This window comes from Seriola dumerili, unplaced genomic scaffold (assembly GCF_002260705.1).
Source record: "Seriola dumerili isolate Sdu_G_001 unplaced genomic scaffold, Sdu_1.0 BDQW01000432.1, whole genome shotgun sequence".
In the NCBI taxonomy this organism is placed as follows: domain Eukaryota; kingdom Metazoa; phylum Chordata; class Actinopteri; order Carangiformes; family Carangidae; genus Seriola; species Seriola dumerili.
The window spans coordinates 2,092,852-2,116,275 of record NW_019174687.1 but is presented as its reverse complement, the minus strand read 5'-3'; the positions used below and the strand labels follow the sequence as shown (position 1 = coordinate 2,116,275).

At 41.4% G+C, this 23,424-nt stretch overlaps 1 protein-coding gene across 1 annotated transcript in view; it reads left to right on the top strand.

Annotated features, from left to right (window-relative positions):
* The first annotated feature begins 5,515 nt into the window (after positions 1-5,515).
* Positions 5,516-23,424, top strand: part of sdr16c5 (short chain dehydrogenase/reductase family 16C member 5) — a 38,804-nt gene continuing 20,895 nt past the window's right edge. Inside the window, exons 1-5 of the mRNA XM_022761857.1 lie at positions 5,516-5,642; positions 9,284-9,611; positions 13,118-13,249; positions 13,605-13,704; positions 17,941-18,085. Of these exons, the coding sequence (XP_022617578.1) occupies positions 9,291-9,611; positions 13,118-13,249; positions 13,605-13,704; positions 17,941-18,085 (698 nt within the window). The 5' untranslated portion in view covers positions 5,516-5,642; positions 9,284-9,290. The remainder of the gene's footprint in view (positions 5,643-9,283; positions 9,612-13,117; positions 13,250-13,604; positions 13,705-17,940; positions 18,086-23,424) is intronic.

The window sequence follows — 23,424 nt, the reverse complement described above, 5'->3', positions numbered from 1 at the left end:
ATTGGATCCTAATATAAAATTCTGATCAAGAGCCTTGTTGTGGTTTTTTTCGTGAGGCTCAGATAAATCTGCTCATTGCTTTAACATGCTGTCCCTTTTGTCATAATATGCCTTTCATAAACCCAGTGGGATAGACTGTGGCCACCGGAGCCAACATTGCCCTTCACAGCCCAGCTACTGTTCCCTTGGGGAGTTGGTGGGCAGAGGTCATCAGGAAGAATTCCAGGTTTCGCCCAGGTCCATCCATCCATCCACCCATTTCCTGCCTTTAATGAGGTCAGGTCCTCAGTGGCAGCAGGCTCAAGCAAAACTATTCCAGATGTCCCTCTCCCCGGCAACGTTTTCCCGCTCCTGCTGCGGGGATCCTGAGGGTGTTCCCAGCACCAGATCGGGATATGTAATTCACCTCCAGCCGTTCTGAGGCTACCACGGGGGCTCCTATCAGTTGGACATGCCTGAAAAACAGCCTCCAAGCGTTTTGATCCTTAACCACCAACAGAACACAACTCAACTGCGCTCCTTTCAACATGAGGGTTTTTTCGTGTTGTCCGGCCGTCCTTCTCATCTGGTGCGACAAAATTAGTTCTCAACGAGCCTTTGATTTGCACAAGAACATTCACTTGGACTTAAGGATAAGCTGCAAGCGATGAACTGATTAGATTTGGTGGATTTGCCCCTCCCTTAACTCATCAATTATTACTGTGGTCTGAGTACATAACCATGACTATTAATGGGACAGATTTTTTTTATTTGTCTGTGTTTTCTGAGAGGTTGTAAACATCGTCGTGAAATAAATATACATCAAACAATATTTTAGATGGAACTTTATTTATTTATTTTTTTATAACCGGACAAATGTGTGGTTATGTTGTTAAAGGCCCAAGTGAGGGGCGTGTTATGTTCTGTGTTTTCAATTTTTTATTGCAGTGTTTCCTGTTTTATTTGGGTCTCTAACCGCTCCCTCTCGTAATCACATCTCTCACTTCCTGCCCTTGCATTTTCCCGCCTCTTTGATTGTCTGCCCTCCCTGATGTGTTTCACCTGTGTTCTGTTGTTCCTCCCTCTACCCGTGGTGTATCTTCAGTCTGTGTGCCTCCCTGTTGACAAGGACGACCAGCATTTCTTACTGTTTGTCTTGCAGTCGTTACACCAGATGTGATTGAGTCACTATTTGACCTTCAAGACACTGATACAAAGGCCCCATTCCAATCTGGCCTCTGAAATACTTTCGTCTCCAAGCTATCTCACCAGCTGGAGCAGGGACAGACAGGTGCTTATCTCATTGTGTAACTTAGCCCACGGGCTTTCTTTCTCTGTTATGAGTTCTGAATCTGGGATTCTCAGAACCACAGTACACTGTATGATCCACAAAGTTAGCAGGGAGATAAAGTTACACACTCACAGACACACTCTGCTTTCACTGTTAACTCCGGATGAATTGCCACAGATTGCAGAGGGTTTCTGTCAGCTTGCTCACAGTCCATACTGCTGGTGCCGTATCGGGATCAAACCTCCAGGGAACCAGCACCATGGGGACTACATCAACTACTACGCTTTCTCCAACCATACAGATCATCTGCAACACAAGTGGCAGATTCCAATGCATCTTTATAAGATATCCAGGCTATGTCCGTGATGCCACGGTTTTGCGCAACAGGGTTTTTGCGTACGCTGTTTTCAGCTTTTGTGCGTGTGTGCACTTATGGTGTGAATTCTACGCACCGTTTTATAAATGAGGTCTCAGGTCTGGCTGCACGATTCACACTGATGGCTGTGGTGGAAAAGTCTTTTTTTCTTAAGAAAGTTCAAACTGAGTGAAATGAGCAGAAGTCTCTGAGCAGCAGCCATGATCAGAGCTGCTCCACTTCTCTAGATGATGAGGAAAGGAGCCTCAGTGCTTCCTATCTTATCCCCTTTAGCAGAGGAAGCACTGGACCTTCCTTTATGAAAGGAAAGAAGAAGATGCCGTCCCACAATTCCTTGCTGCAGCAACATTTCAAGTGACACACCATTGTAGTTTCACCTCAGCAGACCCACGTAAATGTAGAAACATCAGAGCAGCTGTTTTATGTTTGTGACTCGATCCAGAACTGATGGAAATCCTTGTCTGATCCACTGAAGCCCAAATCCATAAATATAGATTTATTCTCTTTAAGTCCAGTCAGGAGTCATGAAGAACAAACAGGTTAATTTATAGTAATATCACCATAATAAAATAGTACACACATTAATGTCATTTCACTAAATCCCCCTCCCACTGTGTAAATCTCTGAAAATAATTCTGTATTTAACAATTGTATAGAAATGTCAAAAGTGTTGGGGCTGTTGTTTTGGACCCAGAAGCAGACACAGACACAGTAGGTATTTGTAGAGAGTACATTGGATTTATTGCGATAAAGGTGAAGTGGCAAAAGCACGAGGGGAAAACCCACAAGTTTCTCTCATGGTTAAACTGAATGGCCGAGAGTTTACCACTGAACAGACAGAACAATTTGCTGATGAGTGGCAGGAGAGCCGGGGTTCTTACACTGCTGAGCTGATGAAATGATTGCAGGGATGTGTTAAGGTGAACCAGGTGCCAGATGAGGTAGCCACGCCCACGACACACACACACACACACACACACACACACACACACACACACACACACACAGATGGGGGGGGCAGAGCCGTGACAAAAAGCTCCTATGCCAGGAAACTAAACTCTCTATAAATGTCTGAATAGAAGTTATTCTGATCTCTTGCTCAGTTCCTTATTTTTATTGAATTATTATTTGAATGACTCAACTTTCTCTATTTGTATTTTTCTTTCATGTAATCTCATTTCAGCATTTCAGTCCTGTTGGTTTTGTTTCTGTGGTTAGGAAAGGAGGATTTATTCTCCATTAGTTATAAAGTTAACTCCTTCACATCTTTTCTTGACCTCATGATGTTTTCCATCCAGGTCGAGGAGAGGAGGTTAGAGAGATTATTTTGACGTCTCCACCACTTCTGTCTCTCCCCTGGCTTCCACTCTGTTTGGTTTTGGTTGTGTCTCAGTTATGTTAAAATAAACTTGTTTTTAGTTATAATCTTAAGCGGGGCTGAGACACTGTCTTCTATCTTACCATCCGCGTATCAGTGGAGGCACAGAACAAAGGTTAAGGTCTCCTTACCGTCTCTTCAGTGTAACAGGTTTGTCATGAGCATGACCCAACTGCCACACACACCATCGTCATAATATCCCTGTGAAGATTACTTCTCTTGCAGTTCTTCCAAGAACATGCATAAGGATTTTCCTGCTGTATTATCTAACCCACACATTTCTTCTGGTATCAAATTCGTAGGAATCACACATGGAAAAACACTTCCACTCGTAGTGCTGCAGTTAGACAGAAAACACTGAAGTTGTTAAGTTGATGTGGTATAATGTAGCAGTGGGCCTTACATTTGTGTACAAACATTGAATATGTCTTGCTGTCATAACCTGTCTACCATGGAAAACATCCAGGACACTACTCAACAGATACTCAGGTTTATTAACTCCTGTATATTTCAAAATACATTACACCAAGTTTCTGTGTTTGAAACATAGAACTCTCCTGTTCTATATCAATGAAATACTTCAAATGCCATTTTTTTTCAAACAAGGTGAGAAGTTTCTCTGATTGTTGCATGATTTGCTGGTGATGTTGTTCCTCCAGCAGCCAGTCAGTGTTTAGCTGTTGTTCTTTGGCTGGCGGCAGCCGGGTGAGGTGATGTTGAGGGTGGTGAGTCTAGACTGGGAGGGAGGAACACGCTGAGGAATTTGGAGAAGAGCATGTGTGGTGGGGTTTGACATGCATGAGGACAAGAGGACGTATTGATGGCTTGGATCCCAGTGCCTCATGTTGCAGGAGTTCGCTGCCCCGGATCAGTTACAGACCCAGTGGGCGGCCTTCTTAGTTCTTATTGCAAATGCCAGCATGTTAGATATCTCTGTTCTAAACATTAAGGTTTACATCCGGTAACATTAAGCCATTAACCTTGTAGTTCTTTCTTTGTACACTTAAGTTAAAGATCCTCTGGAGAGGCTCAGCCAGCTGGGCTGCACAGTCCTTTAACAGCCTCGAACCGATAACAGGAGCAAAGGGAAAAGTGCGGTGACGTAGTATAAAGAGAGACAAAGTCCACGTCAGGAGGAGGCTGTGGTGGATGGATGAATATGACACAGGAGAGCGCTGTTCCATTCCCATGTGAAAGTGGCAATTTATGTTTTTTGTATTATCCATGACCCTTCAACCAAGTTAACCATGCTGTTATTATTGTAATGAGCTGAGATGACAACAAAGGTCGTCTAATGTTGAGGAAGTACTTATTTCAACCTAATTCACCATCTTTTCCTAAACCTAACTAAGCCATGACAGTTATTATAGTAACAATGGGGACGAAGGTAGGTACGCCGCTGTCAGTACTGTCAGCTCAGTACTGTTAGGACTGAGCATTTATTATTATAACCACCACAACCAAAGTCCGATACGCCTGTCGCCTTAGGGGCACTATTTCAGGAGACACTCCTATGGTCTTTTATCAGAGGGTTGAAAAAAACGACCTGTGTGGTTGTTCAGGTTGGAGGACTGGTTGGTGATATTAATTGGGATGCTCATTTTGGCTTGCGAAAAAACGAACTTCTCAATCACATGGTACCCACACCCAATAGCATGCCCAGCTTTATTATATATTTTCCTCTCGATAGGACCATAATTTCAAAAATGAACATCCTACTCTATTGAGGAAGACATGAAATTAGCGATTCAGACCATGAACTCATTAAGAAAATATTTACTGGGGTAATATATCAAGTGACAACCTTACAATCACTCCCGAAAGAGATGTGTCCAAAGTGGCATCACTTTTCAGACCCAGAGTCTATGTCCATTTTTATATACAGTCTATGATTCAGACCCAGAACTTTCTTTCATCCTACAGCCTCCTTTTTTTTTTACTACTTGACCAAAGCATGTGTGGGACTGTTGTACATTTGCATTATTGTTGTATAGATTAGTAAATATCATTTATGTGTTTGTTTAATTTGTGTTTATTTATGTCTAATTATTTGATCATATTTTCTCACAATCAAATAATTATAACGATTTTTACTCTTGTTTGCTCAGCCTTAAATATATATTCCATTGTTGTGAATTATTTTCACTGTCATGTACTATGTGTGTTTTATTTCTTTAGCCAGGCATTATGACTTTTTTCTTGAAATTTCTGATTTTTTTTTTTTTTCCTCAATGCGGTCCTAATATTCCTTCGTTCTTAAATACATATTCCATTGTTGTGAATTAGTTGCACTGTCATGTGCTGTGTGTTTTATTTATTTAGTTAGTTAGTTTCAGTGTTCTTTGTACATTCAATCTACTTAAAAAAAATGTGGAAAAGCGCACACACTCCATTTCCCACAACTCCTTCCGTGGCAGAGGAGACGCGCGGGGCTGGGAGTGGTTGACACCACGTCATGTGACGCAGCTGGCTCCTCCCCGTTGAGCGCAGCGTCGCTTCTGTTTGATTTGACATCTTTTCTTCCCTGAGGATACAGAAACCGCCGAGCCTCTGCCAGGACAACAGTCCCAGCACAACCTGTGAGACACACGCTGCTCTCCCGCCTCAAGAGCACCACGGTACGTTCCCCGGCTCCGGGAGCCATTAACACACTCTCTGTGTCGGTCTGTATCAGCATCGATGAGATAACACCAGGCTGGTTAGAGAGCCTGTGTGTCGTAACGTTAGCCTGTGAGGGAGCAAAGGTCTCGGGTAGAGCTGATGGGAGCAGGAGGGACAGTCGGTAGCTCAGCAGGACTCGTGGTAAGTTAGAAACTCATGTCGATTACAAAGCTGAGTGCGTTAAATACCCGTCACTTATTGTTGCAAAAAAAGTCGCTATCTTTGTTTTGTTTAAATGTCACAGTGAGAACCGTTAAAGGTATCAGCGGTATGTGGTGGCTTTAAAGTGACCTAACTTCCGGTAGGTTAATACCCCCTCAAACTAGTAGTAGGCTACATACAGTGAGATTTTTTTACTTAAATAAACTTTACATCCCTCCCATTTTTCAAATCTTGTACTAGTGGATAGAGCTGTGGTTTTGCTACTTTCCACTCAGGTATTGGTTTTATTGTCTCCTACATACAGTCATGGCCAAAAATATTGGTACCCCTGCACTTCTTTCAGATAATGCACCCTTTGTCCCAGAACATTGTTGCAATTAGAAATGCTTTGGTATTCACATGTTTATTTCTTTTGTTTGCATTGGAACAACACAGAAAGTCAGATCTGACATCATTTCACACAGAACTCCAAAAATGGACCGGACAAAATTATTGGCACCTTTTCCAAATTGTAAGAAATAATAGGATTTCAAGCATGTGATGCTCCTTTAATTTATATTTAAACTCACCTGTGACAAGTAACAGGTGCTGGCAATATAGAAATCAGACTTGCAACCAGTTTAAATGGAGAAAAGTTGACTCAACTTTTGTGTTGTGTGTCTGTGTGTACCACACTGAGCATGGAGAAAAGAAAGAAGAGCAAAGAATTGTCTGAGGATTTGAGAACCAAAAATGTGGAAAAGCATGGACAATCACAAAGCTACAAGTCAATCTCCAGAGATCTTAATGTTCCTGTGTCCACTGTGCGCAATGTCATCATGAAGTTTACAGCCCATAGCACTGCAGCTAACCTCCCTGGACGTGGACGAAAGAGGAAAGTTGATGAAGATTGCAACGAAGGATTGTTGAAATGGTGGATAAAGAACTTCGATCAACTTCCAAACAAATTCAAGCTGACCTGCAGGCACAGGGTACAACAGTGTCAGCTCGCACTGTCCGTCACCATCCCTACGGTCAAACATGGTGGTGTTTTGGGGTTGCTTTGCTGCTTCTGGCACTGGATGCCTTGACTGTGTGCATGGCATCATGAAATCTGAAGACTACCAAAGAATTTCGGAGCGCAATGTAGGGTCCAGTGTCAGAAAGCTGGGTCTCCGTCAGAGGTCATGGGTCTGCCAGCAGGATAACGACCCAGAGCACACTTCAAAAAGCATCCAGAAATGATTTAAGACAAAGGGCTGGGGCGTTCAGAAGTAGCCAACAATGAGTCCAGATCTAAATCCCATAGAACACCTGTGGAGAGATCTCAAAGCAGCAGTTGGGAGAAGGCACCCTTCAAATCTGAGAAACCTGGAGCAGTTGGCAAAATAAAGAATGGTCCAAAATTCCGGTAGAGAGGTGTCATAAACTCATTCATGGTTACAGGAAGTGATTGATTTCAGTTATTTTTTTCCAAAGGGTGTGCTACCAAATATTAAGTTGAGGGTGTCAATAATTTTGTCTGGTCCATTTTTGGAGTTCTGTGTGGAATGATGTCAGATCTGGCTTTGTTTTCTCTACTTTTTTGTGTTGTTCCAATGCAAACAAATGAAATAAAAATGTGAATACCAAAGCATTTTTAATTGCAACAATTTTCTGGGAGAAACGGTGCATTATATGAAAGAAGTGCAGGGATGCCAATATTTTTGGCCCTGGCTGTACATGCTCACTGAGGTGTAAGATCTTACCAAGATGAGACTTGCTTTGAGTTTGTAATATTTCAAAATGATTTCATAATCGGTACTTAATGTACCTACAAGACACTTGCAGAAAGCCCTGCGAATAGTTAATCTAGTACTGTAAAGATAACTTAATGGATGAGATAATCAATAGAAATTGGTTGCCAGCAATTTAGATAATTATTTTGTAATTTTATTTATGACAAACATGCATTTTGTCACATGAACATTTAAGTTGATAGATGACACCCACAACTCAGTAAATATGTTTATGAAAGTTTGATAGAGGTGTATTCAGATCTTGAGTATTGACTGGAAGTTTATATTTATTAAGTTTAACAATCAAAAACTCAACTGCTCTGCTTGATCTGGAGGAGGATCTGTGTAGGTGTGCTTTTATTACATTAGACTACATAAGGCCCGGCAGACCGACCAGATCAGTTGTCATTTGATGTGCAGTTTACCTCCTGGACGATCAGTGATCTGGCTTTCAAACCGTGGTTTGGATTTCTGGCAGGTGATACATTTTGGTCAGATGTCAGGTTGAGCAGTTACACAGGCTGAGCTCCAACATGGCTGATGTGAAAAGTTTCAAAATATACGTTTATAAACTGTAGAGAGCTTGTTTTAAAGGTCCAGTGTGTAGGATATAGGAGGAACTATTGGCAGAAATGGAATATGATATTCATATTTATGTTATGTTAAGTATATAATCACCTGAAACTAAGAATTGTTGTTTTTGTTACCTTAGAATGAGGCGCACCGCCATGTTCCTGTGTCTCCTTTGGTTTTCAGCTAGAACTCGTCTGAGTCCCCTATGAGACCTGGCTCATAGGGGGATAAAAGCTCAGAAAATCTGGCCTTAAATGTAATTTTAAAATATTTTTAAAATCAATCCTACCATAAACAGGCAGCCAGTGTAGAGACAATGAGACCGGGGTGATGTGAACACACATTTCTTGGAGTGAGTTAAGGGCTGCAGCATTCTGAACTAACTGTAGGCAGAGGAATGATTGCTGATGAGACAGGTGTGTCACTGTAGTAGAGGCATGAGGAAGTAAAAGCATGAATAAGTTTCTCCAGATCTGTGGCTGAAATAAAAGAATTCATCTTGGCAATATTTCTCAAGTGATAAAAACATGACTGCACAACTTTCTACACCTGAGGTTCAAAACACAAATCCTGATCAAAGATTACTCCAAGATTTTAAGCTGAGGATTTAGTTGGAGGATGTAATTTGTTAGATCAGCGAGGTTTTCTATGATTCGAGTTGAACTGGTCAGTAGCTCAGAATGGACAATCCAAACACTGACTCTAGAGAGGGGCTTTTGTGTGTTTTTTTTATGTTCCCTGAAGGCCACTGTAGGTTCTCCTACAAGCTTGGAAAAAGGGGGGAGAGGGTACAACGTCAAGTCAGAGCCACTAAATCCTATAAACGGTTCCTTTTTAATAATATTGGAGTGGTGTTTTCTAAAACTGGAGTCTGACACAGATGTGAATCACTGACTTTCACTGCAGTCTTCAAGCCAATCTACAGATCCATATTCTTTTTTTGTTTTTTTTCTTTTCTTCCACGCTTTGTAAACAAAGGCATCCTGTTTACGGTCAAAGGATCGGCTGCAGCGCTGAACGATCGATTGAGAGTAGAATTACTTCAGTTCACTCTACTCTCACATTACATTTCACTCTTACATATCCTTTTTCTTCCTCTTCATCAGATCCATCATGAATTTCTTCCTGGAAACTCTCCAAGTCCTCCTGTTGTCCATCTGGTACAACGTGGAATCTTTCATCTACTTCTTTGTGCCTATGAAGAAGAAGAACATAGCCGGCGAGGTGGTGCTGATCACGGGGTCAGGCAGCGGGATCGGTCGCCTCATGGCTCAGGAGTTTGCGGCTCTTGGCACTGTGCTGGTGTTGTGGGACATTAACCAGGAGGGGATGAAGGAAACGGCTAAACTAGCTAAACAGAGCGGAGCCAGCAGAGTCCACTCCTACCTGTGTGACTGCAGCGACAAGAACGAGGTTTACAGAGTGGCTGATCAGGTGAGCTTCCCACCGCACTATTTACACCTGTACTTTCTGACCAAGTAGCAAGCTGCTGTACTCAGTTAGCTGCACCATGTTGGCCTAGTTTAATTTAACCTGTTGTTATTGGGTTATACTAGCTGTCAACGAGAGGTTCGGCCATCATTAGTATCAGTTACAACAACACTGTACTGAAAGTATCAGCAGAGATCTGGCAAAGTGGCAGCAGCATTAAAAAGACAATCAGACAGTTTTCAAACCAGCAGTTTAGTCAGTGTATCTAAACCAATACTGATATTATCAATACTACTAGGATACTGCGCAGGTCATTTTATGACTACAGTTTAGAGTGAAAATAATAACCTTCATGAAAGTCTGATTTACTGTGGGTCTGTTGTGTTATACTGTCTGACCTAATGAACAGAGAACTGTGTGTGTATGTGTAATTGTATGTAAATGAGGGTGGTGCCTGCGTGATAAGGGCATGCACGATAGCACAACCCAGCCCTGGACACTGTGTGATTCTTCAGTGTGACATTTTCTGGACTCCGTGTTTGATTACATTATAGGTCCATATTTTACACTTCCCGTGTTTTATATAAAGTGTTGATTCGTAATAAGATATATTTGTGGTTTTAAGAACCAAAAGAGCCAATCAGAAAAGAGGCTCAGAGCCTACTCTCTTCTGATTGGCTTACTGTTTTCTAAGTGATCCAATAAAAATCCATCAGATTTCAGGTAAACACTCAGAAAAAATAAATCCTGCAAGGATTTTGGATGGTGGGTCCAGGTGGGCGGGGATGTGACTGCTTTGTTGTGACATCACAAAGTTCCAGAAGTCCTGACGGCTGGTTTTAAGGCTCAGTTTCTGAATACAGGCTGTGTGCATTTCTCTGTGGACTGAGGCTTTGATGCTTTCACAGTATTAATATAGAAGCTAGACCTGATCTATAATCAAACAACACATGGACAGAGACCTTTATACTATATGGAGCTATTAATGCTAAAATCCTACAACTTTATGCTGCAAGGTTGAAAAGTCAGCTCAAGGAAGCACATTTCTGTATTTGAATGTTGAGCTTCGTGTGTGTGTGTGTGTGTGTGTGTGTGTGTGTGTGTGTGTGTGTGTGTGTGTGAGCACGCACCCTGGAGGCAGGGGAGGGATGACTGTTGTGTAAACAAACTTTGTTGGCCTAATACCCAAATTATGGGAAGGTGCTGTAACAACTAGATCCAGGTGGATAAAGGAAGCAGGATCTGAACCAGTTGAAGGTCAACTCCCCAGAAACACATTGCCTCTGTGACTGTTACATGGATCAACATCATAACACACACTTGTGTTTGAGTTGGCAGCATCTTAAAAAAAATGAAAGCTGGAGTAGCTGTAGCTACACCAGCAAGTGTGAGGTTGTTATCTTATATTAGATGATGTCTGCAGTGTTATGTGCTGAAGACTCTTAATCTGTGTTAATAAACAGAAACTAGTTTGCCTCTCCTGACATGTTTCAATGGCTAACAGAGTCCTGATCCAGCAGATGCCTTCCAGCCAAACCACAACACAAACAACACGTCCTGTTAGAGAACAGTGTAAATCACCGTAAGCCTCGTCTCCACCCATGTTTAGTATCAGCTGACAGCTGTGAAGGGAGCTGTTGTTTTGATGCCCTGGGGTCAAGAGATATGATCATTTTAGATCAACGCTTTGTAGTGCAGCCTGTGGTGAAAAATAAATTTCACCACTAACACAAAACAGACAAAAACTAGATGTGTCCTGTCTTTCTAATGAGCAAATAGCAATGTAGAGAAGATTAGCAGCTTCTCAGTCACATTCACCAGTTAAAATGAGGAACAGGTCAGCTGCTAATTGATGTTTATTCTGTGACTCACTTGATGACAGGCCAAAATCTAACCTGTCTGTTGTTTGGTTCATGTTCTCCCAACAGCCGGAGTCTGTTCTCTGCCAGAGATCATTAGTTGGTTTGAACCTGTAACACCACAGTTCAGTGTGACAGCTGTCCTGGTTCTGGTCATTAGCAAAGAGGGGTTTCTGACCTGTGGAGTACATTAATAGGAACATGAACCTCTGATACGTTGCACCCTACGCCACGTGAAAAATCTGTGTGTCATGGCAGCGACATGGACTGATGTTCAGAAGGAACAAGGGGTTTCAAGAAAAGAGCAAGAAATTGGTGTTTATGTTATGTTTATAAATTCAATTCATTTTTATTTATACAGTGCCAAATCACAACAGACGTTACCTCCGAAACTTTTCATATAGAGCAGGTCTAGACCGTTTCTTTATAATGTTATTTACAGAGACCCATTTCCCACCATGAGCAACACCTGGCACAGGAACAAGGAAACACTTGCTTTGGAGAGGGGTACAGAGGAGAACATGGCATAATGCAGGTTCCGCATATAGATGTATAATTATAATAAGACTAATAATTAAACAATATCACACAGAGGGAGCGATGTTGCCTGCCGCCTCGTACCGAAGACAATCGGCGGGCGAGTCGACCTCGAGTGTGATCTTGCTTTTATGCAACAGTTCTACGAGCGCCATGTTAATTAAATAAGCAACAACAGATTATGATTTGTTTGTTTATTTCATCATTTATTTGGCAACGCCAACACAAATAGTTCCGCAACTGGACTGGTATGGACTGTTGCTAAGCAACACAAACATTTTCCAGACCTGCACAGTGCACACTAGCTTGCTACTCTGTCTACACGTTACCTCAGGAGTGCGCTGAAGTCTCCAGGCTTCTTCCTTCATCCTCTTCTGACGACCAGACATCATTTAATACAAATGTTATTTCTGGAAATATTTTCATCTTTGCAAAGTTTGTTACAATCAGACAGATAAGACAGATAACGGCCGTTAACGTAACGCTGATTAATGTTAATAGAACACCTGTGAAGAGGAGTGATACGTGTAGTTAAAAGTCCCAGTGCTGTTGTTTATCAGCACTCATGGAATCCCTCTCGTCCAATCAAATTACTTGGTCGGAACTAACTGTTGTATAATAATAAGGTAATGATAGGGCAAGTAATAGGGGAAGTAATAGGACTAATAAGACTAATAAAAATAATGAAGAGACTCATAATGAGACTATTAATAATAATGATTGTAGCAGTGGGTGTTGAGCAGGAGGATGGAGGAAGCAGGTGGAGAGAGAAGAAGCAGAGTTTGTAACGTATCAATGAGATTTGAATGTATAAAGGGCATGATGTCATGGAGACACATTGTGTTGTCTTTGGTGGCAATGCAGAAGATTATTGACTGGTCCAAACTAGAATGAGCAGATCAATCACAGTCAGCTTCATCTGCTTCATTCATAACTTAGTTGGACAAAGAAGTGACTCGTATAATGTAAACAACTTCTTCCGGAACAGTAACTTTCTTCAGATTATTAACAGCTCCTGTAAACAGTCTCTCACAAGCTCCGTCTACCCTCTGAATATTTTTACGAAATGATATTTCAACCTACATGATGGACGTTTTCCTCTGCTCTGTGCAGGTGAAGCGAGAGGTGGGTGACGTCAGTATTCTGGTGAACAACGCCGGGATTGTGACGGGAAAGAAGTTCATGGATGCTCCTGATTCCCTGATTGAGAAGACGGTGGAGGTCAACACCATGTCCCACTTCTGGGTCAGTGAGTCAGCAGACATGGAGAGCTGCCAGCTGGAACATCAACACATGATGTCAGCTGAGATGCAGATGGTTTCTCTAATCTGAGGAAATGTATATTTTACAGGCAGATTATTGTAGTGTTGTTAAATTTAACATTTTCTTTAACATTTAGCATTTACATTCACATTTTTAATTTAAAATTTTTTGGTAAAATGTTGTGTATGGAAGACAAAGTGCTATTATTTTAATTTGAGCATTTAAATTCTTTTGATCAAGACAATTATAATTAATACAAACAGTCTGCAGTATATTTAAATGATGTACAGTCTGTTTTGTCTTGTAGTTGATTTGCTCTCTGTCTCTCTCTGCTCAGACCTACAAGGCCTTCCTTCCTGCCATGATCGCCAACAACCACGGCCACCTGGTCAGCATCGCCAGCTCTGCAGGTCTCATAGGAGTCAATGGATTGGCAGGTGTGTGTTTCTCCTCCGCATCATGTCATGCATGTCATTCATAGTGCGACTGATGAAAGCATTTCAGTGGTTTTCTATGGGAAAACAGCAGCTTCCTCATATGTCCGTGCTTCACATACACAATAATGGAAGCATTAGCGCCGTCATGTTGTAAGAAATTAAAAAAATAATTTGGCCAATATCTCGGCAACCGTGAGGCATAGAAGATTGTGCCGATAGATTGATTGGATGATGCTGATTATATTGATATAGGCCACGCCCTTTTGCATCATAAAATTTTTCCACCATTTTGAATTTTTTGCTTGACATACTTTTGACTTGATCTTTCATCTTATCTTCACCAAACCTGGTACAAATCGTGTTGGTTCGACCCTGAACCCTGTCCACATGTTTGATTTGAGATATGACGTGTGGTTTTCTGGGTGTGGTCAAATCAATTCAACCTGCTAAACTCTTCAATCCTTATCCAGTTTGGCTCATGTGTTCAGACCACGAATGAGAATGGGGCGTTTCCTGCTGTTTTGCCACTAGGGGCACGACAGTAAAAACAAAAATTGCTCAAGTTGGGGTTGGAAGAAATCTAGAAAAGAAAAGAAAACACCAGAATTTGAAAATCCAGCTGCCCTCCTGCAGCTCTCCCCCTGTGGCCCCAATGCACAAGCGTCATACACGCACACAACACAAGCAGCACAGCTAGCAGAAGCCTAAAATATTAGCAACTTTCAACGTAGTGATTCATCAACTGCTTTCATACTAATCTACCTACACAACCAACCACTACAATACATTCAGATATAACATGATGTCAGCAGCCTGTTTCCTGCTCAGGAGAGGAACAGCAGCTTCTCACGGTCTCTGAAATGCTTCAGAGATATTGACACATGTTCATCTGAAGGGACATGCACACGCATTTGGAGAACAGCCAATAGAAATGCTCTCTCTCTCCTCTCTCTCTCTCTCTCTCTCTCTCTCTCTCTCTCTCCCTCCCTCTCTCTCTGTCTCTCTCTGTCTCTCTCTGTCTCTCTCTCTCTCTCTCTCTCTCTCTCTCTCTCTCTCTCTCTCTCTCTCTCTCTCTCTCTCTCTCTCTCTCTCTCTCTCTCTCTCTCTCTCTCTCTCTCTGTCTGGAAACAGAACCAAAAGGAGTTAGACTCTCTGAACTGCAGTCCAACCAAGAAAACAAAGGGATTTGAAGGGATTTATAAAATAAACAATATTTATTTTCAAAGTATGTTCTATCACAACAGCCCTGATTGTTTGCTATAACTAGAAAAATGGATAACAAAGGTTCTTTTAAACCTTTAAAATGATCTGAAAAACTGACAAATATATGTGGTCAAAAACTATATGGTACCACTCTACCTGAGGCCTACCTGAGCTCTGAATACCTCCCATAATGTAGGGGAAAAAGGCCTTAGCTCAGGGGTCTCCAACCTTTTTACCTCTGAGAGCTACTTTGATAAAACCAAAGGGGCTGAGAGTTCCTCATGTCTTATATTACTGGTTACATTTATTCACATATCGAATCAAAACTCTCATACTGGTCTCCACACCGAATCAGATGAATAGGATCGTTTCACAAGTCATCAGATATCAACATCCAAAAACATGTGAAACTCACATCAGACAAATATCAGAGTCATGATTCAGTCAGAGCTGAACACACAGACATGAAAACACCACTGTAAATAAACCTCCATAAATCTGATCAGAAACCAGAGAAGAAGAAGCTCTTCAGTCAGTGATCAGTGATATTTGTCAGTTCATCAATGGAACATAACACACAGGAAGTTACAGTAGATCATTCACCACACTTCATCTTCCACATGTAAACAAACGTGGGCTAAAAAAACAGGGCTCAAGTTGAAGCCACTGTTTAACTGACTGAGTTTAACTCACTAATAATGATTTGTGTTTGGAAACCACTGGACTCAGGCGGGACTCCATATACTATTTCTACACTGTAATATATCAGTAAACCTGTTCACTGAATGCAAAGCATGAATACATTGAATATCTTTGGGAAATATTTTGACACGAGGAATTTGGCGCCTTCAACTATAAACATGTTTTCACTTTGTGAGTGTGGATCATTGAGTGTAGGCTGATGAATAAACATGGTGATTTTACCCATCAATAATAAAATGTACCACATAAGTGTGCAGAAAGTGAAGGGCTCCGATTACCTCCTGAAGCCACTGTGAATACACCTGCTCAGAACTGAAGGGCTGATGAGCGCAGAGTTTGGGACGTCCTGCGTGATTTCTAACAACATTTTTGAAGTGATTGGTTACAGCTTGTATAAATCTGATCAACTTCCAGTCCGGTGTTTATTGTAAGCTGTTGTGCTCTGAGTGCACAGACTGTAGAGCTGCTCTCTGACTCAGTGACTCAGTGCTGTGAGTGACTTGACCTCTCAGCACAAACTAAACAAAAAGCCTCAATGAGATATTCACACTGACATGAGAGTCAGCAGGTGTTGAAGTACAACTGATTTGGGTGTTTTCTCTCTAAATTAGTGACATAGCCCAGGTCCCTGAAGTGCTGCTGTTATGGTTCAACACTGCTGTTGAAGTGCTGGGTTTGATCATGCTGGGTTTGAAGAGGGGGGACGGACAAATCCTGTCCAACCCTGATTCTCCACAGATCTGAACTCACAAAGCACATCATGAACAGCAGGAGCTGCTTTCACAAAGACAGAGTCTGACTGTGGCTCAGATAGAACAAACAGTCAGACTTCAGATAGACTCAGTCTAAATTCATCTGTTGCACAAAGCACTTTAGTTCTTGACTTTGGTACAGTGAATTCTGGGTAAAAATAAATAAATAAAATAAAACAGTTACAAGGACGTTTTACTTGAACAGTGAAACAATAAAAAAAACTAACAGTGTCATAACAATGTTAGCAAATTATGAGCCATGTTTTCTTGTTTCTTGTTGTTGGGTGCTGCTGCTCAGCGCAGCATTTGGTGTGATTGTTACCATGGTAACATTGGTCTTAGACCTGAGTTGGCCTGGGAGTAAGGTGTCTTTTTGGCTCAAAATAATTTCTGTGAAACAGTCTGACTCGCATCAAACTGATCTATGAGCAGATTGAGGACTGGACCAACACTACAGAGCAGTCTGTGTGAAACCAGCCCCTGGTCTGAGCCTCAGCAAATCTGCACACATCTATTGATTTTTTTTTTTTTTTTTTTTTTTTTTTTTAGCCAATTCTAACTTTAACATGACTTCTGTTCAGAGGTTGTGTTTAAAGACTCAGCTCTGTTTAGATTTGATATTCAGTTCATTTTAGTTTTCAGACAGATCTAACTATCGTGAAGCAAGAAGGACATTGGACTGAGTTTTTATTGTTGTAGTTAATTAAAACCTTCTGCGATGTTTTATCTGCTCCTTATAACAGACCTCAGATCTGTTCAGTGGTGATTATCTTTGACAGCGACAGTTTATGCCTCAGTGGTGATGGTACAACACGTCGTCAGAGTTGCCCTCTCACCTATATTCATCATAAAGATCGTGGTGTCTTATCACCAGTAAGCCTGCGTTGCATCAGATCATATAACGCGTGTAGCTGTGGCACAAAAACTAACTGTTGTGTTGTGATAAGCAAAAAAACATGTGACATGATGGTTATGTATGCGGAATATCAGTGTCTAGTTAAACTCAACTAAACAAGAGAAAGTGAGCAGACAGAGTTTGTCCAGTGAAAGTACCAACAGCAAAACCTACAAACAACCCTCAGGTTTCTCTGATTGTGACTCACTGAAGCAGCTTGTGATAAATTCATATCTTTGTCTTTGATCATGTCCATGTGCAGCCAGGTAAATCTGTCTGTCTGTCTGTCAGTCCAATGTTCAGATCCTCACGGACAGATGATGAAATTTTAGACACAAAAAGAATAATTCCTCAGGCTGGCCGTGTGTGTGTGTGTGTGTGTGTGTGTGTGTGTGTGTGTGTGTCTGTGTGTGTCTGTGTGTGTCTGTGTGTAACAAAATACACCTATTGTTTCCTAATCATGTGTAAGTAAAAGGAATCAGGTGTCTGTCTTGGTGGGTAAGATTGAATAAGCTCCTAGTTCACTGAAAAGTGAAGGTATTCAGGAATAATTTGAGGGTGTGAGGGGTATAATCACAGCTGACTACAGCAGGTGAGAAATAACAAATATCCAAAGTAATTCATCTTTTCCTGTAACTGATCTTTTTCACTTTCCTCTACCTGTGACCCCCCCTCCCCCTGCAGACTACTGTGCCAGTAAGTTTGCAGCTGTAGGTTTTGCAGAGTCAGTGGGTCTGGAGCTGCTGGCAACTGGGAAAGATGGCGTGAAGACCACCATCGTGTGCCCGTACTTCATCAACACCGGGATGTTCGATGGATGTCAAACTAAGTAGGTCTCTTCACACGACTTTCCTGAAATGAATAACATGTAAACATTACGTCCAGGAGCCTGTGTCATGACTGCAGGTGAAGTCTGACTCTGAGAGGAAGAGCTGCTCTGTGCCTGTGTTGGTTGATCAGTGCTTATGACTGATCAGTGTGTGCTGGAACTTTGTTCAATCTATACCTGCTCCTGGTGGAGCGCGCATCATAAAGGCTTAGTCCTGCCCATGTGGCCTGGGTTCAGATCTGACCTGTGGCCTTCTACTGCATCTCTCTCTCTCTCTCTCTCTCTCTCTCTCTCTCTCTCTCTCTCTCCTCTGTCACTGTGGCTATCAGAAAAAAAAAAGACGTAGGGGCGTCGAGTGGCGCAGTGGGTTGAGCAGGCGCCCCGTGTGTAGAGGCTACAGTCCTCGCTGCAGTCAGCCCCGGTTCGAATCCCGCATCAGACGGCCCTTTGCTGCATCCCCCTCTCTCTGCCTCCCCATTTCCTGTCTCTCTCTACTATCCTGTCCAATAAAGGCACAAAAACCCCCCAAAAAAAGATTATAGATATGTTACATATACTGTACATGCATCCCAAAGCCTGTCAGTATATGTTGATATTATTTACAGTAGGGTCCAAGCGGCTGAGGCCACTTTCCCAAAATCAAAAGATGAACATGTTTAGTGAGAAATTAATTAAACATAGAATTTTTATATGTATGTTGTTTTAATAAACTTGCATATAGAATTTAAATATAGTTCACATATATGGCCACAACATTTTATATGATATAAAAATTCAACATATACTGTAGATATTTTTAATATATGTGCATATACAAATATCATTATATGTTCATATATGTTATAAACCTACATTGTCATATATCCAGAGGATGTTTATACAGTATGATAATAATATATCCCCTTATAGGTGACATATATGGCAACATCACTCTTGATATAGGGACCTACAGTATAGATCATAAATTACATTTCTGGTAGTTGTGGTCAGGTGTGTTGAGCTGCAGCCGTGAAGTCAGCAGTGTTTCAGACGAGGCCATAAACTGTGATGTTGATGCGTCATTGATCAGAGTCAGTAACACTCTCTGTATCACTCCAGTGGTTTTAAATAATCAGCTGTTCTCATCTCAGCTGAAGCTCATCTTCTCGCTCAAATGAACCGCTCACACGTTATCTCCTCTTCATATAATATCCTCATTTTATTTCATTTATGTATAAAACCCACTGTCCCCAGTCCTTTAGTAACCACACAGATAGATTCTGTTGTCCTGGCTTTATTGAGGTGTGTGTGTTTCTGTGTGTTTCTGTGTGGGTGTAACGGTCCATACAGAAAACAGTTAAGCACTTTTGGCTCTGGGCTTTATGTTCTGACCAGTGCACAGACGCCTGGTGTGACGAGCTGGTCACAGCAGAGGAGGAGAGGAGGGGGTGAATGAGGGGAGAGGAGTAAAGAGGAACGGTGAGAATCGTAGTTTATGTAACTTGACAAGTCGATTTTAAGAATAAAGTCTTATTTGTAAGGACGGCCTGAAAGGCGGGGAGCTCCGGGGGAAGAGAATGGAGTGAGAATGAATCGAGGAAATGAAAGAATATTAAAAAAGAGAGGAAGATGAAGCGTGATGTTTTTATTGAGCATGAAATGGAGCAGTAGAGTTACAACACCCAGACAGTGACAGAGAGCCGAGGCGTTATTTACTGCATTAACACAAGACGAGCCTCCATCTCTAATGCCCCCTGTTAAAGTTGATCAGATTGAGTGAGAAACCTGTTTTCAGGTTTGTTCCTTTTTGAACTGAACACTTCCTCCATCTGTTCACATTAAAATGATTCTGTTGGTTCATTATGTTCAAAACTCTGCAGCCGCTCCAAGACCTCCACTAGCCTCTGGTCAAAAGTTACAAACCCCACAGACTAAAAACCGATCCCGGAGCGACAGAACCCCTTTAGTTCAGGGTTCATGTGGTTAGGAAAGACCTGGGAAAATCATGGAGTAGGGAAAGTGTGTTTTCCAGTCCTCAAAAAGTAAAATCATGAAAGATTTTTGAAAAGTTATGGAAACTGTTTTAAAGTGTTGAACATCAGTTTTTAAACATGTGTGTGATCACTCAGGTCAGTGATGTTCCCAGGTGTAGCAGCACACAGTCATACTCCGTCCCGTCAGGAGTAACATTGATTTTACCATACAGGCTGAAAATACTGAAGATTGTACCTTTTTTATAAAAAAAAAAACAAAACAAAAACAAACACTGAATGTGAGGAAAAACATTGGCTCTGTTGAAGCTGTGAGAGTACTTGCACTACAGGTCGAATGTCCACTGAGAGTCATTAACTAATCTGTGCTTTAGCAGAAAGATAACGAGCAGCTTTACTCATCATTTCTTGGTTATCTCTTCAGGCACGTCTTATGAAATGTGTCTCTCTCTTTGGTCACGTTTCTTTTCTCTTACATCACCTGGACACTTGAGAGATCCCTCCATCAAAAAGCCTGAGAGTGAGAATGATAAGATCATATTTATCAGTGTTGTTAACTGACTTGTGTAAGATCTTAAAAAAAGTTATGTTGAATGAGTTGCAGCTCAGACAGTAACAGATAAGTGATGTCACAACCAACAACTACACTATATAAATATCACCAAATTATATTAACTGCTCGGCACGTCCAACTTGAATGTGCACAGTGTCAGTTGGAGCAGCCCAGCAGCCGCTCTGCTGCCATGTCCAGAGGACGTTCACACTCTGAACAGACTGTGGCGGCTCTGGTAGCTGTGGTACCACCGCTGCACTGACACATCATCGCACACACACTCTTTCAACAGCCAGGCTGCTGGTGCGGTGTGCACCATCACAGCAAGGAAACCTGCTGCAGTGCACATCTCCACTGCCACTCAACAAATGTTAATTTTGTTTTCTGCCAAAAAAGAATCGGGATTTCCTGTCATTTTATTTTGTAGTATGTGTGGTATCCTGTGTACTCGGCCTGAGTGATGTGGCTGAGAAAAATCTCCCAACATGTCTGGCTCTGTGATTCAGTCATCAGGTACTTGATGTATGATGGACTTTCAGATATCTGTCAAACTGTATCAGGCTACAGTTTGATCCAATTCATATTTATTGTTATTTTGCCTCCGAGGCGGTGACAGTCAGAGCCAGAGGCGTTATGTTTTCAGGTCGTCCGCCGGTCTGTCCCATTCCCATGAACGTGATATCTCAGGAACGCCTTCAGGGAAGTTCTTCAAATTCGGCACAAAAGGATGAATTGATTAGAGTTTGGTGGTCAAAGGTCAACTTCACTGTGATGTCATAATGTTCTGCTAAAACACCTCTGGTCATTATTCAACCCTGTGACTCAGGAAGAGACTGTGACCGTATTTCCTGTAACTTGGCTGGTTGGTGGAGGAAACGACCATGAGGCGGGAAATCTAGTTACAGAGAGCGAAGGTCAGAGCCTGAAAGCAACATCTGACACCACAAACGATATTAAATCAAAAGGACTAAGCCTTTTTATTATTGTGTGAGATTTGTGGATAAATGGAGAAGAGAGAAGTAATACTAACTATTCAACAGCAAAACAAAATAATGCCAGAGGTCTGTGTGCTGGTGATTGACTGTAGACATTAGACTGACAGTGTCTTTCAGTTTTATACCTCCTCATAAAAACACAAACACACACACACTGCCTGGCCTCTGTGCTACGATCCCACATGTCCTGGGGTCAGGTTTTAAAAGTGTTTGGAGACTTGTGTCCATCTTTATTTCTGTCTTCCTGCCTTCATCCGTCCAACAGCCCCTGAAGCCACCAGGCCACATGGTCTACGCCAGCACCAAACACCTGGCCTGTCACTTCCTACTCCTCACATCTGCACACACACACACAGCTCCTCAAAATAACCACAAAACATACAAAAATCTGTGACCTGCTTAAAAGTGATTAGAATGTCTGAGTTGTCTGTGTCCATGCTTAGATATATGTGTCACCATAATCAAGTGAACCTGAGGGTCTGGACTGTATTTTGAACGCTGCTCTTAGGAGAGTGTTGGGCCTCCTTGTTAGTCTCAGGTGATGTATAAACATCCTGAGCTTTTTCACTGATCTGTCTTTACCTCTCGTCGTTTATATGACGTTTATAAACATGTATATTGCATCGTGTTAGTAAAATATGCATAAACAATTTGCCATCAGATTATCTGGTCGACAGTAAAATATTACACAGTAAAAAAGGTATTAATTGTGAAGGAAGCCCAGAGGGCTCATACAATAAAAAAAAATCTAAAATAAAATAATGTTAATAAGAGTAAATCAGAAGTTTGAACATTTTAAATGTGCAGGAGATGTAATACATACCTATTCACACAAAATTATATTTATATAAAAAAAAAATTTAAATGTGTTTTTATAAGTTATTAAAGATGACGACTTCAAAGTTGTACTTAGTGAATCCCAGAAATTAGGAATTCTAAATTTGGTATAAAAAAAAATTGATGATGATTGGAAGTTTGACAATAAGATCAATGAAAATCCTTCGGAAGGTTTTGCTTGTGATATATGAACTTAAACATAAACACCATTAGAAGAGTATTTACAAAATAAATTGACAAAAAATTAAATTTCCTTAACAAAGGTGCAGGTGGAGTTGAATCATTCTTAAAAATCTGTTTTGGATTAACAGTATCTGATTGAGGTATGAAGGATAAATAGTGCAGTGTTCCTCAGAACCATGTCGGATGGTAGAATTGCTAATGACTGAATTCCTGCAAATCCATTCCCATCAGCCTCAGATGTGCTTTGTTAATTGCTAATTAGCAATGTTAACATGCTAACATGCTAAACTACCATGTGAACATGGTAAGCATCAGACCAGCTGAACACCAACATGTTGGTGTTATCATTGTGAGCGTGCTAGGTTGCTGACATTAGCTTTTAGCTCCACTGTGCTGAAGAACAGCTTCACAGAGCTGCTAACACTCTGTAGAGTCGCTAGCTGCTCCCAGCAACTGGAAAACAGTGAGTGGATTATTCTGGTAAAGTGAACTAAACTAGGATCCTGGTGATTTTATGTAATGTTACTGGTTAAACAAACATTTATAGCATTTTATGGAGCCGTCTGTTCCCTGACTGCGGCTCACTTCACACACCCCTCCCCCTCCTCTTCTGAGGTTGTCTGGTGCACAGACGTGTCAGCACTGTGGCACCTCTGGGTGACTCATGTCACCAGCATGTGGTTAGTTCTCATTTTGTTTTAAATATTACCGTTATGATTCACCAGACATTCAATATATGAAAAATATGTGGATCTGAAGGGCTGAGCCTTTTTAATGTCAAAGTATTATAGTTAAATTAAA